At 41.7% G+C, this 18990-nt stretch overlaps 1 protein-coding gene across 2 annotated transcripts in view; it reads right to left on the bottom strand.

Moving 5' to 3' along the window:
- The window catches only part of mgat5 (alpha-1,6-mannosylglycoprotein 6-beta-N-acetylglucosaminyltransferase), a 111701-nt gene that overhangs the window by 9619 nt on the left and 83092 nt on the right, over nt 1-18990 (bottom strand). For both annotated transcript variants that reach the window (XM_084921602.1, XM_084921603.1), the window contains exons 12-14: nt 8928-9077; nt 1365-1511; nt 1136-1252 (exon numbers count right to left, since the gene is read on the bottom strand). In XM_084921602.1, the coding sequence (XP_084777728.1) occupies nt 1136-1252; nt 1365-1511; nt 8928-9077 (414 nt within the window). The remainder of the gene's footprint in view (nt 1-1135; nt 1253-1364; nt 1512-8927; nt 9078-18990) is intronic.

The following is an 18990-nucleotide window of genomic DNA, read 5'->3' as shown; positions in this document are numbered from 1 at the left end:
AGACTGGACTTCCCAGACACAGGAGGTTTTATGTTACAATCACTTGATCAACTCAGGTCCATTTCACTAACAGTGACACTGCTAGAATCAATCATGTTTATGTAGAGCAGCAAGAAGGTCTGTACAACAAACAAGTGTACACTGAAGCTCATTTAACTTTTTTATTCATTAACCCCCAACCGGTCGCGGCAGATGGCCCCGCCCCTCCCTGAGCCTGGTTCTGCTGGAGGTTTCTTCCTGTTAAAAGGGAGATTTTCCTTCCCACTGTCGCCAAAGCGCTTACTCATAGGGGGTCATATGATTGTTGGGGTTTTCTAAATTTTCTTGTATTACAATATGGTCCTTACCTTGCAATGCAAAGCACCTTGAAGCAACTGTTGTTGTGGTTTGGTGCTATATATTAGAACCACCACCATTTAGAACATTCACTATATATGGAAATTTCCCTGGAGGTGTATTGTGGAAAAAGTGGTGATGCTTAAGAGAGAAGCCTGGAAGCTTAAAAAAAAAGCACAAGAATTTCACAAGTGAAGAAATTTAAAGAATAGTGTCAGAGGATGAAGCTGGAAAAAGCAGACCTTTGAGAAGTGCCTGCGCTGCAATACAGATCAGGTGAATGTTGTGTCCTCTGAGATTCAGACAGCGGCTTGGATGGAGAAAAAAAAAGAGAAAAGGTCTGACATTTAACTTGATAAGGGGGGTATAAAAAAGAGTAACTGAAAGAAAAAATAAAGAAGGAAGCAGGTTGAGAAGAAGGCGCGTCAGATCTGTCAGCTCATGATGAGAGACTCACTGCAATTACTGACTGAACACCCAGGAGCCAGACACTGGCAAGAAATGAAGGTGAAAAGTGCTGAAACCCAGTGAGGATGAAAGGGGCATAAAAGGGAATTTGAAGATGACTTGTTGTGTTTGTCTTTAAGTTCATTTAAGGTATTAAAGTCTGTCAGTTAAAGCTTGCTGAATGTGCAGCGTATTTAGTTAAAAGATGTTTGCAGCTATGCAGCAGTAGGGCCGAAAGCTTGTGTGTCTGTACAGCACCTAAGGGGCTTCTGCCCTTGTTGTAGAAACAAATATGCAATGACATTTGTGAAATTGCACCAAATTTCAGCGCCTTTCAGTCGCCCGCGGTTACCTTTTGGCTGAGGATGGAGCGGATGGCCCTCTCTACTTCGGCAGAGTTCTCGATATCCACCGTCCACACGTGGGGCCGACCGATGTACACCTCGGCGTATGGGTGCTGAGAGGTCAGCTGCAGGCAGCAAAGCAGAAATGAGAGGGGTGGGGGTGGGGGGGTTAGGAAAATCAAACGATTTAAAAGTTATGAGTCGAGCTGCGGGGGAGAAATCCCGCACTCCTCTCACCTCTCTCAGGGTGGGTTTGCCTTTGAAGAAGTCTGTGTTCTTGCTGCTCTTCGAAGGGTTGAACTTGGGGTTGAGGAAGGCACAGCCGTTGGCAATGGCCTCCAGGGGGGCGGGACCCTCGTAGGGGAAGGAAAGACCCACAAACAGCTGCAGAGGAGAGAACACACACGGCTGTCAGGCTCCATAGGCTGGATATTAACAAACACAAGTCAGTAAGGAGGAGGCATGTGTGAACAGCAGTGTGCAGGTCCTGAAATAAGCACAACTAAAGGTGCCGGTGGGAGGAGGCAGAGGGGCGCCGAAGTTTACTGGCTGTGTTGAGGAGTCGCCAATAGCGCCTTGTAGAAACAAATCTCCCCTGTTATCAGCACAAATTGTGACGGAGGCAGCACATTTTCGCCATGAAACAAGGGAGGGAAAACAAGCCCGATAATATGAAGACATCACTCTTACGTTTACTCCTCCCACGGGGCTGAAGGAGTTTGATATCTTAGGCGTGGAGGTACATAATAGCTCAGCAATCAAATCAGATAGTAAACGATCATGGAAACTGGCAAAGACACCTTAGAACCGCCTTTCAGCTCTGAAATGACTCATTTAAACCAACGTTTATGTCTTTTAGGTGTTTCTTCGGCTTGTTTGGCACCACATTAGCCATTACTAACACAGAAATACGTAATTTTTCTACTCAAACCTCTAAGCCTGGTTCTGCTGGAGGTTTCTTTCTGTTAAAAAAGTGGTTTTCCTTCCTGCTGTCGCCATGTGCTTGCTCAAAGGGGGCCGTCTGACAATTTTCCACCACCATGTAGTAAACATGTAGTTTTCCATATTAAACAAAAAAAAGAAGGCTCTGTACAAGGAACGAGTGGCTTCTCAGCACTGAAAGTAAAACTGTGACATTCCACAAAACCTGACGGAGGACCGGGACTCTGGAAGTTTCTGGGTGTTTATGCTACGGTATAGTGTCTCCACTGTTTGTGCTTAGCCAGAATCCCAAACATTTATTTCAGTAAACAGTGAAAACGGGTGGAGGGTTCTAGAAGCAATTTTTCTTCTCCTGAGTGGAAAGAAAGCAAATATTTGTGGAGCTCGCCTGCATGAGTAGTGAGATAGCAATCGAGGAACTGAGAGGGGAGGCCGGGTGCCAGCTGAGTGGCTTATTGAGTGGAGCCAGCTGGCTGACACAATGGCTTATCTGTGTGTTTGAGTCGGTGTTACATACACACGCTTTCTTTAAGTGCACAATGCAGCGCTGTGTCATGAGGTATGCCTGTAGTCACATGAATAATCAGACCTGTGGAGTGAATTCTGCTCTTTCAGCTGTGAGTGTTACTGAAATATTTCTGCCAACAGGTGGCAGCAAAGCACGTGCATTCTTTAATCGCATGTATGCAAAGGCTCCCGAAAGCTGCAAACCAGTCAGCTGGTACTTGCAGGGAGAGGACACAGAGGGGGAGAAGAGCTGAGATAAACACACTGAATAACTCAGGTGGGAGTTTATGACTAACGCTTGCGAATTGATTGTAGCTAGATGTGAATGGATTTCAAAAACAAAAACAAGTTTATGGCACTGACCCACAATCTCATCATTAGTTTGCAACGGCTCTGGAGTGCCGTGCTCATGGACAGGCTGACTTCAACATCGTGCAGCTCTCCACATGAAAGCTGCTATCGATTTGGACCCCTGAGGAAACATCCTGCCTTACTCATGCAAAGGACACACACCTACGACACGAGAGGATTTCATTTCTGCTCTCATCGCTCAGCTTTAAAGTCGAGGGACGCAACTAATGATTATCTGCAGAACATCTGAAGGAAAAAAGTAGCATCAATGCTAACAGTCAAATATGCATGAGGGCAATGCGGGAGTCTGTAACAGCAACTGTACAAAATATACAATTATTGTAAAAATAATCAACAGAAATCAATCACATTTTATCCATTTAATATCAATATTTTACCATGAGTACTTTCTTACTTAATAGAAATGATTGATCAGTAACCATGCACCATGATAAAATATTGATATTGAATGGATAAAATATGATTGATTTCTGTTGATTTTTTTTTACAATAATTGTGTATTTTTTTGTGTGTATCCTGTTAATGAAAAATGTGTTTTTGTTGTGTGAACATCCTGTAGTGTAATCACTGGAGCCTCAAAACGTTGCCTTTAAGCAACCTGACTACATGTAAATGTTCTATAAATGCAAGTACATTCAAAAACTTTAGATTCAACTAGAATCTGGTCAAATTTAATGGATTTCATTGGTATACATATGCATATTTTCCTTAAATAAATAAACCTTGTATTTTATATATGTCAGCTGCATTTTACTAAAAATATTAATGAGGGCCAAGAATCGTTTTTTTTAAATACCAGTAGCCGTCTCTGAAAGCACTTAAATGTTGTAGGGAAGAACAACAGTTACTGTAGTACTAGTTACCGGTAGTTATTAAATATCAAAGATCACTTCCTTTACCAGTTTTTTTTTTTTTTTTTTTGGCTTGTTTGTTTTAAACACTTTCAGAAGAAGAAGCATAAACGCCCTCAGGGTTTTTTGCAAGCCTTGACAAAATGATCAGAAAAACAGTTTGAACGGGTGAGTGAAAGTGAGACTGTGCATATAAGAAGTTATATAGATATGAAAATATCATGTATCACCTTGCAGATGTGGTTTGAGGGCGGAGGGAGGGGATTTTTTTTTACTAATAAATGTGACGCGCTCACACACTAAAAGTTAAACTCTTATGATCATTTCCAGTCAAATAAATGTTCTACTCTTGGAATTTAGTCAGGAATTAAAGTATCTGCTCTCTTTGACATCACACAGAAACATAGTGAATGAAATGGAGACTAACAGACACTTTAGATCAGCCTGAGCTTTCGACTAACACCTTTATGCACTGTGCACATTGAAGATTTTTGATGATCGTATAACATCGAAACAGTTGCGATTTTGCTAAAGTTTTGCCAAAATCCACCCAAAAATGCACTATGATTAAACTGGAGCCAACTTCAAGCGATGGTGAGCTGGTCCTGATGCTTCTAAACACTAATCCGATCCTCAGGAGATGGCAACAGTAGGGAGAATTTCATAGTTTGATCCAGGAGTTGATGCTGTCTCGCACGCTTTCGTACGGATTTCAGGATATTCATCTGTGGGGCAGTTTCAACTCTTGCTGGCAGAGTAGGGATCACATCCGAGGTGATCAATTCAGAGAGATTGGGTCAGTTATTCGACTCGAAGCTGCGTCTAGCTGTGTGTCTGAGGTGAAACAGTATTATTCTACCATCTTTATATCACTGTATATTCATTGTATATTCAGTATTGTTGGTGGTCTGATTGGTCAGATCGGTTAATTTGCATAAAAAACAAACTCAGAAAAATACAAGAGGTGAAATTTGTCCGTGGAAACCAAAGTGCTCTATAAATGATATTTAATGTGTTCTTCTTTACATTACGGTGTCTGTTAAATGTCAGACATCACCTGAACTTTCCAACATTATCTCATGCAACAATAGCGTCTTAGTTCTTAGCCACAGTAGCAGCAGGTGTTTTGCATTTCTGATTATTTCGACTGTCTTTCCCTGGAACAGTAAGCAGCTATTAGCCAAAAGACCTGAACACTCACAGGTGCTACAACTTCCACAATCTCTTAGTAACTTGCAGAACTCAGCGCCAGATCAAGATCATATACAAAGGAGAAGAAGCTGCTATCTGCACCTTTGACTAGCATGTAAATTTAAGCTAACGAGGTATCTGGAGTGAAAGTCGTCATGCAAAACGTGCTGGAACAACATCAGATTTCTGCCGTTGCCACGCAGGGCTTAAAAACACGGTGGCTTCTGAGTGTAATGACCCAGCGAGTTAATTAGGCTGTTTGTTCATGATATTTCTAATCCCAGCACCTGCCATGGGATGTTTGAGTTTTCCCTTTATGCTGATTACAGCGGCATTAACGGTGGAGCAAGACAAACACCATTACCATACTAACACCATTTCTTATTTTGCACACGCTGCATACAGTAGCATAAATTGGTTGTTGAAAGCACGGTGTGTGCAGAAGGTGGAAAAACAGAAGCAAGAGAATCTAACAGGTTGAGTTAGACAGGCCTGTGAGACGGATGTGAGAAGGCAGAGAGAAAAACATCAAAAACCTCTGACTCTGTCAGTCTGCAACATGACGCAGCAACGTTTTGCTGCATGTCAGCGGTTTGATCATCCACGCTATTCACCTGATAGAGCGCAGCACGTCACAGTTTATTTCAGGGAATTTGGAGCTTGAACAACCTCCCCCCTTCCTTCAAATGTCACAAGGCAACGTATTCGCAAAAGCGCCTCAACGCGGGAGCGCTTTTAAAGCTAAACCTCACGAGGCCAATTAGCTGAGGCAGTCTGCTCGCAGGTAACAGTAAACGTGTTGTTTAAGCCACGAAAGGACGAGTGCCTACAACGCCCCTTGTTTTGCTTGTAAACTCTTAAACAAGAATGCCGGAGAAATGTCTGGTTTTGTGCGATTTAATTGGCCGTTCCCCGATGGGTTTCCAGCCAGGAACGCATGTAATGAGAAGATATGGAGGTTTATATTATATCCCGGTTCTGTTGTGTGTTTACCTGCCAGACTTTGCTAATAAAGCTCTCGCTCCAGCAAATCATAATTCACTGCACTGTTGGTGGAGCGTTGTTTGCCTTCAGTCTTTAATGATCCGCTCCACTGCAGAATGCATCTTTGTCTTTCTGTGCCTCGGTGCCTCGAACATCACTGGATCCTTGGTTTCAGGTGCTCAGGACAGAATCACTAATGTTTTATGGCTAAAGCGACTCTGCAGCTCTGCTAAGGACAAAGAGGTTTAGATATATATCCATCTTTTTTTCTATAACTGACTGTATCGTGAGCTGTGGCTGTCTCGCTCTGATGTCCCTCCCTTGCCTGACAGGAAAGTATCTAGTTTCAGAGGCTAAAGAAAATCGAAGCCTCCCCTCACCTCATTTTTTCCTGAAAGGGATGAAGACTGAAGCCAGAGAGATTCTTAGCTGAATTAGTGCCAGTTTGCACCTCCAGCGGATGTTGCTGTCAGCTATCTGAGGATCTTGTCATTTTCATTCTGTAGCTCTTTAGAAGTTTGCAGCTCGGTGGGAATTTTTTGGATACGTTTTCAAAGTGGGTCCACAGACCGTTCAGAACACGTCCCCACATGACCGTGCAGTCTTAGCAAAACCATGACAGGTCATGGCAGACCTCACAGGAAATCGATTTCTGCTTCTTCTCCTTGTGTTTCTGTTCTGTGTGGCAGTTATGGACACTATCAGGGTTTAGGCTCAAGTGAGAAGCAGTGTCCTGACCTTTAGCAGACTTCTAGGGCAACAGGTATGTTTGTGTAATGAATGTGTCCCAAGATAAATCAATCCGGTGGTAAAACTGTCTAGTTTAAAACCTAGATTGTATATCAAAGACGAACCTGCACAAAGCTGCAATAACTCTAATAATGTTTAACTTTAAGCCTTGATAGAACTAAAGCGGACAGCTAACTATAGATATAAAGCAATTGCTTTTACAACAAGAGGGGACTGCAGCTTCTGGGAATTATTTATTATTTTTACCTACAAGTGTTTGTTTTAATAGGTGTAAAACAAAGTGTTGTATGTTTAGCAGCCTTGCATACATTCGTAAAAACCTAGAAACCTGCCTCTCATACGTCACTGCCTCTGAAGAGCTTGCTCTACACCAGCGGTCCCCAACCCCCGGGCCTCGGACCGGTACCGGTCCGTGAGTCGTTTGGTACCGGGCCGCGAGAGTTGAGGCTCAGGTGTGAAATGTATAGTTTTCAGGGTTTTTATCGGTTTTCAGTGTTATTTTGTTATCGTTTTTATCGTTAACTCGGTTTTCCTGGGTCTTTTCACGTGTGTTATGAATAAATTTTCTTTTTTTCGGTACCGGTACTAGTTTTATTTTGTTGTATTTATCCGCGACACCTTAAAGGCCGGTCCGTGAAAATATTGTCGGGCATGAACCGGTCCGTGGCGCAAAAAAGGTTGGGGACCGCTGCTCTACACAACACATTGCCATGTAGTTGTCTTTGTCAGTGCGAGTGGTTTGAGTAGTGAGAGGAAGGGACAAGTCATGACCTGAATGGGGAAGTACCTCTGTGAACGGCCAAGCTCAGAGAAAGCACAGCCACTTGGCTCAAGGCTCTTTCAGAAGAAGACCTCTATTCACATAAAGACATTTTTTCCACCCAAACCTCCAATAAGTCTCAGAAGAATCAAATATTTACTCCAACTTGCCTGTAGACTTATTTTTGTAGCACTGATATGTGCTTCAATATTTCTTTTTTCAATTTCTCTTGACAAGCAGACTAAATATAAAGCAAGAAGAAAAACATTCAAGGTGATTTTGTAGTCACGGTGCATCAAAAAGTCCAGGGTTAGTTAAAAAAGATACAGCGTTTCTTCGATATACTGCAGGTAAGCCTCGCTACAATTTCTTCATTATTTAAAAAAATGTCAGTGTGGCAAAGTGTGGGAGTTGATCTGTGGCTTTTACAGCCACCTAGTAAGAACTGCAGCCATGTACTTTTATTTCCCTCAAGGTAGAGCAGGGCGATATGACCAAAAATATTTATCACGATATACATTTGAAAATTTGCGATAACGATATAACTGACGATATAATTGACACTAGACAAAATGCTTAACAACTCCACAACTTTATTAGTGCAAAAAACCCCATCAATGTATTTTCACTTAAACAAGCAACTGTTTTTTATGTGCATTAAAGTTATATAAAAATGTAACAGTGCAAATTCCTTGCTGACAGTTTAACCAAAAGGCATTTCCAGTGGAAATTGGCCGACATAGCCTCAGCATAACCATGTTTAATATCCACAAAACTTAAAAAGAGGTTATACACACACAATACGGTAATATTATGTTGAAGCACAGTACGTATCACTCCGCGAGGCGCCTGCCTACGATAGCCGTAATGCTCCGACAATCCATTAAGCGGTGCGGGTTCGTAGCTTAGCAAAGTCCTACTAAAACATGTGACAGATTTTCCAGCGCCGTGTACGACATAAAATCGTTTCGAGGTCAGTAAACACAACCAGAATTCATACATAAGGCACACGGGATTATAAGGGGCACTGTCGATTTTCAGAAAAATCAAAGGATTGATTTTAAGTGTGCCGTATTTTCCAAACAACACGGTAATAACGACGGCCCGCTAGCATGCGCTACCAAAAATAGTGTTTCTTTGTGTATCTGACGGACGAAAGCCAAACCAGTTCCACACCACTGAAGTTGCAGCATTTTTACAAACCAATTCTGGTTCATCCGTTTCATTCAACGATCCGCTTTCGCTCTTGTCATTCTGCGTCGCCATGTGTATGTAAACATAGGCACTGCGCATGCGCGTTTTACCCATATTCTATCGCGATATTTCATTTTCCTATCGTTGCCCAAAATTACACCGGTATTACCGTGAACGGTATGATATAGCCCAGCCCTACCTCAAGGCTCATTTTTCCATGTTAGACGATTTAAAGTGAGGATCTCTCACCTTCGTTTCTCTCAGGAGGAACTGAAGGTCTCGGCCGCTAAGGATGCCGTGGTTCTTAACGTAGCCCGGGAGGTGCACGGTGCTGGTGCCGTGTACTGTGCCGTGAACCTCCATGTAGCTGTGAATGATGTCCAGGTACTTCTTCTTGTCCTAAAAAACAAATGGGGAGGAAATGAAGCAGATTAATTTGAATTAGGTTCAAAGCAGCATTCAAACATCAACCTTTTTAGGTTAAACTGGTATAATTTAGAAACAAAATCTCCTGCTATGAAGCCCTTCGAATAGCAATTTCTGTTTGAGGGGATCAGTATCAGTATTTCATTTCGTGTCCTGGTGAACTTTTGTTCAGGCTACTCGACAGACCATCTGGCTTGAGTGGTGGGCTCAGCTAAAAATAGCACTGTAAAAGGAGCATCAGTGCACACAGTATCTGTTGTTAGTAAAGTCTACCTGATCTGTTATGTTCCTAAAGAAGAAGACCCAAAACCAAGTAATCCTGCTACTTTTACACTTAAAGTCATGCCTGGCCTGTTTCTACTGCACAGGAATGCTGACAAACTGATTATCAGGTCAAATGTGAAACATGGATAGAAAAACAATCTAATCTAATTTAAAGGGGCGTCTACTGATAACAAACACATAGTTTCCCTGTGTTTTTGCCAGTGTTGTTACTTTTTTTTTTTCTTTTTAGCAATTTTACAATGGGGGAAAGGAGTTTTAAAGACAAACAGCTACAGCTATCCAATTGCATTGTGGTAAATGTAGGACCATTTTTGTTTTAAACTTGAGACAAATACTAGGCACTGCAAGTTGAGATATGTCAGCTCCTTTTTCGGTAATTAGTTAAGCAACTTGCAGCCATACTTGCAGATGTTAAAGCTGGCCTGAACTGCAGATTCTCCACACTGGAACGAGGTTAAACTGTTTGGTTGGCGACATTTCACACCTGTTATTTTGAATCAAACCGACAGCATAAAGAGTTTGCGGTTTGGAGGTATTTCACACAGGTTTGAAGAGAGGACGGATATGACAGGAAGCAGTGCCGCCTCACAATAAACAGCATTCAAAGTGGTTTTCACTCTCTGTGTTCATACATTACTTTGCATTTAATCAGTTATTATTCATCTCTGCCTCTCTTCAGAGCCTCTTCATGTTAAAAGGGAGTTTTTCATTCCCAGTGACGCAAAGTGCTTGTTTGGGGGTGGGGGGTTGTCTGATTGTTAGGGTTTTCTCTGGACTACTGCAGGCTCTTTACCTTTCAGTGTAAAGCATACTGTTGCTGTGATTCAGTGCTACATTAATAAAACTGAACAGAATTTTCTCAGTTCATTCAGAGCAATAGAAGTCTACCAGCTGACATCAGATGCATGCCTCTCTACAAACTAATGTCAAGTAGAGGGACATGCAGCCCACAAAGGTGTCGTGGTAGATCATCCCTAAGCCTTGTTAATGCTCTCTTCCTGTTAAAAAGGAAGCTCTTCCTCCCCACTGTCACTAAGTCACATCAGATTGTAGTTTGCAGATTTAGATATGCAAAAGGTGTCAAAAGGACATGTGTTAGCTAATGATGAACAGGAGACACGGCAACATGTGAATTAGAAAAATGGGCTCTTTAAAAACTCCCAGTCAAAAGTTTTCTGGACTTGCTTTTGACATGGTTCTGCACATTATTCCTTATTTAGGCTATCATATTTAAGTTTCTCCCACAGAGAAACCCGCAGCAGGTGTTTGACTTTTAAAAACAAGGACATAACTGTTGTATAACCCAGCAACACTCGAACATAAAATGCTGAACTGAAGTGCAAAATATGTTTTTAACTGTATCCTGTGCCTTCTAAGCACTGAGCCCTGTGGGAGCGAGGTACAGTGCAGCTGAGCGCTCTTAAGGTAGAACCCTTCAGGGAGGCAGTAAGATGAAAGCTGCCACTCTTCTCCATCGTGATGTGAAGCCACAATTACCAGTATGTGTGCGTACACACACACACACACACACACACACACACACACACACACACACACACACACACACACACACACACACACACACACACACACACACTTTAACACTCATAGAGAGGCAAGGCTTCACTGTTGTTAAAAGTATAAATCAGATATCCTACACACGAGCCTGCCTTTGAATCTGTTCTACCTCCAGGATCTGTTCCTGCTCCGTGCTGTTGTGTGTGTGTGTGTGTGTGTGTGTGTCTCCCACAGTACTTCCTTTTGGGGGTTAAATTTCAGGTAGTTGCTCGTCAGGGTCCCTGGAGGCCTGGCTATCAGATGCCTCCAGCCAGCCTGCTGTAACTAAAGCAGCCTGTGTGTGTGTGTGTGTGTGTGTGTGTGTGTGTGTGTGTGTGTGTGTGTGTGTGTGTGTGTGTGTGTGTGTGTGTGTGTGTGAGAGAGAGAGAGAGAGAGAGAGATGAAGTCCTAATTAGAAGGTGAAATCACTATCCTGTAATCTCCTCACTCAGGAGAGCTGAGCCAGGATTTGTGTGCGTGCCTGTGTGAGTGTGAGAGGGAGTGAGTGAGAAGGTCTTTACTAATCAAGGTTACTGGTAGGTATCTGAAGAGAAAGCAGAACATCGCGTTGAAACTCTAACGCGATGCTGCAGGAGCTCAGAAGACGCTAAGGAAAAAAAGACGAACAAATAAACTGCTGGTCTATAACTCTGATATTTTACAAGTTTGCCTTATTTAAAGCAATAACCGAAATACGTCTAATGCAGTCTGGTGATTCACATCAATATTTTAATTGTGTACATATGCAACATATTTTTTACTTTTACATCAGTTTATGGTGCACTGACTGACTAAAAGAGCTAGGATTACTTTAAAAGCACAGTTTTTGATGTTATGTTCATAAACCAATACTCTGAATATTACTGCAGTCGGTTGGCAGTCACGTCTTTTTTTATGACCAACAAACCCTATAATAAAAAACGACTCTTGCAACTTTTACACAACAGCAAGACTGTAAAACACAATAAAACTCAAAAAATGCACCAAGTGTCACAGTGTGTTCAGCAAGTCAATGTGCAACAGTGATAGCTCTTGTGTGACTAAATCATGGTTTAACTGTCTGTATGAACTGTGAAACCAAAGCTAACTGCCTTAATCGTGCATTGTTTCTAACGGCCAGCAGGGGGTGACGCAATGGCTCTCAGGTTCTTGATAAGTGCATAATCAATTCAGTTTGTCTAAATTTTGTAGCTGATGGTCCCCGTTAGAGTTAAAAACCAGGAAAAATCCTGTAGTGCATGCCTACAGTATTAAAGTGTTAGCGCCAAGCTGTCAGCCTACAGTCGCGCACTGTCCCTGGTCTTCACAGTCACATCATGCTCAGCTTCAAAACACCAAACTGATATGTGATGTCCCAGCGGTTACTTCCCTGTTTGCCATTCCAGGAAGCATGGGTGAGTATACGTGCTGTAAAATAAGTGTGCGACAGGTTGCGTCATCTGTAAGAGTGATTTGCAAATATGCAACTAAAAAAAAATCCACACACAATAAAAGGAAGAAGTCTGAAGGCAGCAGGATGTGAGCTTCTTTTTTTTTAATAAATGGGGACTGCTCCAGTAACCCTGATTGTATGCGGAGGATGAATACACAGACGACTGCTGCGGCCCTTCAGGCCACACTCAGCTTTGTACTTACTATCCAGATGTCTTCTAGAGCATGAAGAACATTACAAAAACAACAACGAGCTAGAGGAGCGTGACTGCAAAGTGGATCAACATTTTTTTTGATTTATCGTGGATTTCCTTGGCTTTGCTTTCCTGTAATGATGTTATGTCAACTTCTATTCATGATCCTATCTCAGCTGTCAGCACGCTGTGAATTACAAAGAAGTTATGACTTTAGAGCACTAACAGGCTCAAAGTCTTCCCCCTCTGACAGCCTGCGTGCATTTGGGCGAGCAGGGTGATGGGCGCCCGTCCGTACTGTACGTATATGTGTAGGTTTCAGAGCGCGTGCGATATGCAACGTGAAACCAGGGAGCACATCGATTGCGGCGGCCTTGTACAGGAGCACGTGCTCGGGGAGTTATAAAATAACTGCCTGAGCTGGCGAGGCTGATTGAAGCAGGGGGAGGAGGAGGAGGTGCGTTTTATGACCTTGTAAATCAGAGGGAATTTGTAAACCTTGGCTCAAAGAGGAAACAGGAGAGGAGGCTGCTGCTTTCTGTCGGGCTGAGGGATGAGTGTCCAGGGATGGAAGCAGACAGCGTGAGCAACACAGAATCGGAGAACAGCAGACCCACACACATTTTTGGTTTAAAGGGAATTTGTTATTCTTTTATTTATTTCCTTTCATACGCATGCACAGTTAGAACAGTGGCTTATATTAAACATGGATAAAAAAATAAGGCCAGTGTAAATACAAGTGATCTCTGTAAGCCAAAAAGCTCAGGCTTTAGAGGGGTTTTTTCTACTCTTGGCTCGCAACATCTCTACAAACCTATTTACAAAGAGGTAGCCAATCAGAAGAGGTTTTCTTAAAGGTAGAAGTTAAATTGTTTTTTTTCCAGACAGGTATAGGATAAAAAGAAGGATTATTTCAACTGGTAAAACACTGAGCTCAATACAGGGGTCTGACATGTTTAAAAAAGAAAATCATTGAAATACATGTACACAACTGTATATAGTCCTCCTAAACTTGATTTTGTTCTCAGGCCTCAAGTTAAAGAAAAGAGAGCAGACTGTTGAGTCGAGCAGTAACCTGAAGAGGCGCGGGGAGCTTGAGCCTCATCAGAATGCAGACAGATGCATGCGCTTCGACTTACATGACCATCAAACTGCCTTCAACATCGAACATCAAACGCACCTCAGATCAGCCCCCTCCCCAATCTGAAATTATTTCCAACTGAGAGACTCTGGGGGCCCCAAAACTGCAAGCTTGTCAATCAAAGCAAAGAATAAAATGAAGTAAAAAAAAAAAAAAAAATCACTTCAGCCATTCTTCAGAGAGACGGGAAAAATCATTTCCCTCCACAACACTCAGACCCATTCAACACACATACTGCAGTGATATACTGAGCCTCGGAGAAAGGCTGCAGTTTAAGTGTGATGTGTACACGGTGCTGCAGAGAAGTTTATCTCTGTCGCTGTATGTTTTAAAAATCAACCATGGAGTCACTTCAGGGAGGACACAGAGTCAGCTCAGTATCACATCTGCTGATGGCTCAATGATTCCCTTTCACACATCCCAAAATAAAACATCACATACACAGATATGTAAAGCAGATGTAGTGGCCGGCACAATGACTTCAGTCACCAGGTACTATTCACACAAGCACTTTTTTCTATGCTTTTTCTAAGTGAGTGCTTTTTATCTAACATTTGTAGAACTTGGGGTTAATATCTTCCCAAAGGATATTTGGCATGCAGACTGGGAGCAACCAGGAACTGAACCACCAACCTTCCGATTAGCAGATGACCTGCTGCGCAACCTCTCTGCCTAAGTTCCACTGAAAGGAACTCCTAATGGTTCAGCATACCAGCTCTGTGAGTATGGCTGCTTCCTGTTCCAACATGACTGTGCACCAGTACAAAAAGCAAGGTCCACAAAGACATGGATGAGAGTTTGGTGTGGAAGCACTTGACTGGCCTGCACAGAGTCCAATGTCAATGTCATTTCCTGACCTCACAAATGTGCTTCTGGAAGAATTCCTATAAACACACTTCCCTGAAGAATTGAAGCTTTTACAGTTGCAAAGGGTGGGGCCCACATCATATTAAACCCTACAGATTAAGAATATGATGTCACTCAGGTTCATATGAGTGTGAAAGCAGACCAGTGAGTACTTTTAGCTTATAGTGTACATACCAAACCCCTGATGAGTTACTAATTTACATACATTGCTGTGACAAATATTAAAGCACACTATAAATACTGGAATACTTTTATCAGAAGGCTTGATCACCAGTGTGTTGGCTCATTTGGCGCTGCTACCTTCATGGACAATCTGGAAAATTCAATAGCTAGCTTGACAGATGCTGAAGGAATAGCCACAGGAATGCTGGTGATAAATCTGCATCCAGAGATGCTTGGGGTGCAGTCAGGAAAGGTCATTACACTTCAATACCCTGCAATGCCCCATTAGGCAGAGCAGTCTCTAATCTACTGGAGGAATCTGGTGGTTCCACCAAACGGAGCATGTTTTTGATTGTGAGACAGTAGAGAAGGTGCTACATGACTGCCACCCCAGCTGTGTGTATAGGCTCCGCGTTAATCATCCAAGTGTTTCAGCCTGGACTGGTGTGTGACAAAGAGTTGAATTTCAAGTCCTGTAGAGGAGGACTAATAATCATAATCATAAAAAAAGCAAACAGAGAAACCGCGGCTATAATATCCTTGTTTGCCCTGCTGTCATAGAAACACCTGTATCTGTCACATGCTTCAATGGGTGCTATTAAAGGCTTGTATATGGTAGCTCAAGGCACAGGGGAATACCATTTTTCCATACATTTAAAGCACAAAAGGGTGCAGGGAACAAAATAGGTGCTACTGGGAGGAGTTTAAGCTAATTCCTGGCTAAGAAAGGTACTCACATTCAGTATGGATATAGTGCTGGGTAATACATTTCTCCTTGTTAACTAAATGGAGCTACTACAATTTACTGATTTATTTATGTGTGTTCTCCTGCTCTGTCCTTGTGCTGTCTAAATTAAACACCTCTCCTGTAAATGTTTGTGGAAGCAGAGTGTCAATATTCAATGCGTGTTTCCTGTTTACATTTATAAAACCCAGGACATACAATGACAAATGACCCTGCCAGCTTCACTTGTCTCTTTAAATCACAGAGCTGACATTTCAACTCTTCTCACTGGTTGAATTATCAACTGCCACCGTTTCACAATTTTAGTGATTGAAATCAAATTTCAATCTAGGGTAGACAAACATTATTAAAGAATTATTAAAGACTGCGTTCTAATTGTCTGTGTGCTCCTCAAATATAAGACACAGTGTATACACAGTGTGTGTGTGTTAGTTCTGCTAGCGTTGTAGGTACACACCCATGGCTTTTATTTTATTAGCCTCTTTGCTACACTACCAACAGAGGACGTCCAGCTGAAATGGGTATTCTTCCTTGTCCCGTATCTCTCGTCCTGCAGGAGGTTTCTACCTGTTAAAAGGACGTCTTTCCTTCTCGCTGTCGCCTAATGTAGAGGGTCATCTGATTGTTGGGGTTTTCTCTATATTATTGTAGGGTCTTTACTTTGCAATATATAAGTATATAAGTATCACACATGGGGCCTGAAGGCTGGAGGTGGAAAAATCTGTTCATAAAAAAATAAATAATTGTAGTCTAGCCTTCATTCATTGCAGTGGTACTAAAGTTAATTCATGCATGAACTGTATCATATACTTGTATTTGAATAGTAACACTGTTGTCTATTATATCTGTTATATCTGTATTTGAAAATATAATTATATATACTGTATAAAAAGTATAAAAAACGTTTATCAGATTTCTTAATTTCTTAAAACTTAATTTCTAAGTTTTTGTTTTTTCGAAATACAGACCCAGGCTTAGTTAAAGTATTTTATCATGTGCACCAAAATTTTATTAATTTTTGTACATTTCAGCACCAAATGCATGAATTTAGCTGCTAAGTATTGTTTCTTTTCAGGATGTCCTGCTTTTCCAGTTGCAAAATACTACAAATGGCAAACTGAATATTTAACACTGCAGATCAACAAAGAAAAGCAATAACAGCTCCCACCTTCTGGAAATGTCTTGAGCCTAATTTAATAAAACATCTGTGACAGGAGAAGTCAATTTAATAACCGCAATAAAAATGTTTCCAACCCAGCCCATCTCTTCCCTCAAACTTCATATTCAGCTTTAATGTTCGACTCAACTGGATTATCATAGAAGGGAAATCACAACGCTGTCTGCTTATGAGCCTACAAGGGTTAGAGTGCTCTGACTGTGCTGCTTGTGTGAGCTCCGTGTGTGCGTTTGTGTCTCTCTCCCTGTCAGCGTGGTGCGATTCGTCTTTCTTCACCATGTCCTCTGATCTGCCGCCAAGGGCCTGCAGCTCTCCCTCCCTGTACAGCCCACTCATTCTCACCTTTCTCCATGTTCCCTTCTGTCTCATCAAATGCTCTCTTACACGCTGAATGCTGTGAAATAGGAAAACCGACTACTGTAGCACGCTGCTGCTGTAAGTCAAGGTAAAAGCAATAATCACTCATTGATGTTTTTAATTAAACCTGGACGCGTTAGAGAAGAATCCTTCCTCTTTAATATATTATAAATCTTCTAAATGTATCATTTTTACTTTTATTATTACAGTTACAATTAATATTGAGTTACTGAGCATTAATGGTATCATCACTGCCTGTTCATTGCTCCTTGGTGAAACTGTATTGCCATTACATTCTTAACATTGACCTGCCAGGAGCTACCGACACACAGCTCAATTGTATAATGTGTGTGTGTGTGTGTGTGTGTGTGTGTGTGTGTGTGTGTGTGTGTGTGAATGAATGGAAAAAGATTAAGGGGGGCATTTGGTCACTCTCAGCTGCTTGGGTCTGCATTTCTACTCCTCCAGCTATGGGTTGCTATAGAAACAGCTCTCTCAAAGGAAGTCTAGCCATCTTATTTCAGGTCTCAAAAATCAACCTTGGCTCTTATAAAAACAAAATAATTTTTAAACATCCATGTCTTTGTTCCCCAGGACCTCCCTCGCCGTTTCACGTGCAGCCGTGGTCGACCTCGAGGTCAGATGAGCCACCTGCTACTGTGTGCTTTTCAGAGGTCACACACAGCCAAATGAAAAACAGCCAGTTTACTATTAATGAGTAGAGGTTTGCTACTCATCACTGTTACAGAGCCAAAGACTCAATGCAATATAAAAGAACTTGTTTAGTTCGCTCATGTGTTAAAACAACACATTTAAGTGTTATAAAACAAATCCATAAAGCTATACAGATGCTGATAATCCTGGTACTGAAGGCAATTTATAGAGTACGTTTCATGCATGTTGATTAACAGACATACGATCAGCTACGATCGCTAGAGTAAGATTTTTATTAAAGAGATCTACTCATTTCCACCTCAGTTTTCATAATCCTGGTCAACACTAGGTGCAGCACTCACAGCTCCCCCGACTCTAAACTGCTCCCAAATAACCTGTGACATGTTTTAGTTTTACACAAGACTTCATATTTCTGTTGCCCAGGGGTGTCGTCTGGCAAACAGCTAATAGGAGCATAATTGTATATGTATATGCCTTGGTGCCACACTTCCAGTTCATCTCCACCTTTTTCGTTTTTGCTCACTTTCCTCTCTTTGAGACAAATTTCTTCTAACATGTAAAGAGTTGGTTTGAACAGTGGGTGAATGGGGCTTCTGTATTTGGTATTACTAATGTCACGTAGAGCCAAGAGTAGAAAAATACAGTGTGAAATGGAGCATTTAGAGGAGTATATGTGTATATAAACTGACCTTATTTATTTATATAAACATCCAACATGTCCAACAGCACACATAAGATAGAAAATGAGGAGATATAATGATTGGTTTCTTTTAAGGGACCTTTGCTGCAACCGTCTCGGTCACTGTCTGCACTTAATGAGCTCACAGTTATTTCTATTTGCAACATTTCAGCCAGACAGACCTTATCACTCATGAATTTTTCATGACACAGGGAAGCGCTTCTGACACCAGTGTTCAGGCTCTGAGTATACATCCTCTCTGGAGAAGGATGTAATGAACATGGAACACCTCCCCCTCTGTAAGCTCCCAGCATGTGTGTTTTTTTCTAATTAAATCTCTGCGGGCTTTCAGAAAGACTGCATTTTTTTGTTCTGTATCCCGTGTTCCCACCAGATTCCTGTTTGGAGGTACAAATATGGCACATGGGTATCGCTCTTGCCCACATGAAAGGTTTAATAACGTGTATCTTGCAAGATTTTTTGGAAAATAGCTCAAATTATGTAAAAAAAAAAAAAAAAAAGACAAAACAAAAACAAAAGTACGTATAACATTCCAATAATCTACACAAACGTTATAAAAGAGAGAGCGTGCGTCCCTGTGATCGATCTACTCCAC

Source organism: Perissodus microlepis, chromosome 23, assembly GCF_051167445.1.
Source record: "Perissodus microlepis isolate ML-2025 ecotype Zambia chromosome 23, ASM5116744v1, whole genome shotgun sequence".
Lineage (NCBI taxonomy): Eukaryota > Metazoa > Chordata > Actinopteri > Cichliformes > Cichlidae > Perissodus > Perissodus microlepis.
The sequence above is the reverse complement of the archived record's forward strand: the minus strand, read 5'-3'. Positions and strand labels throughout refer to the sequence as shown.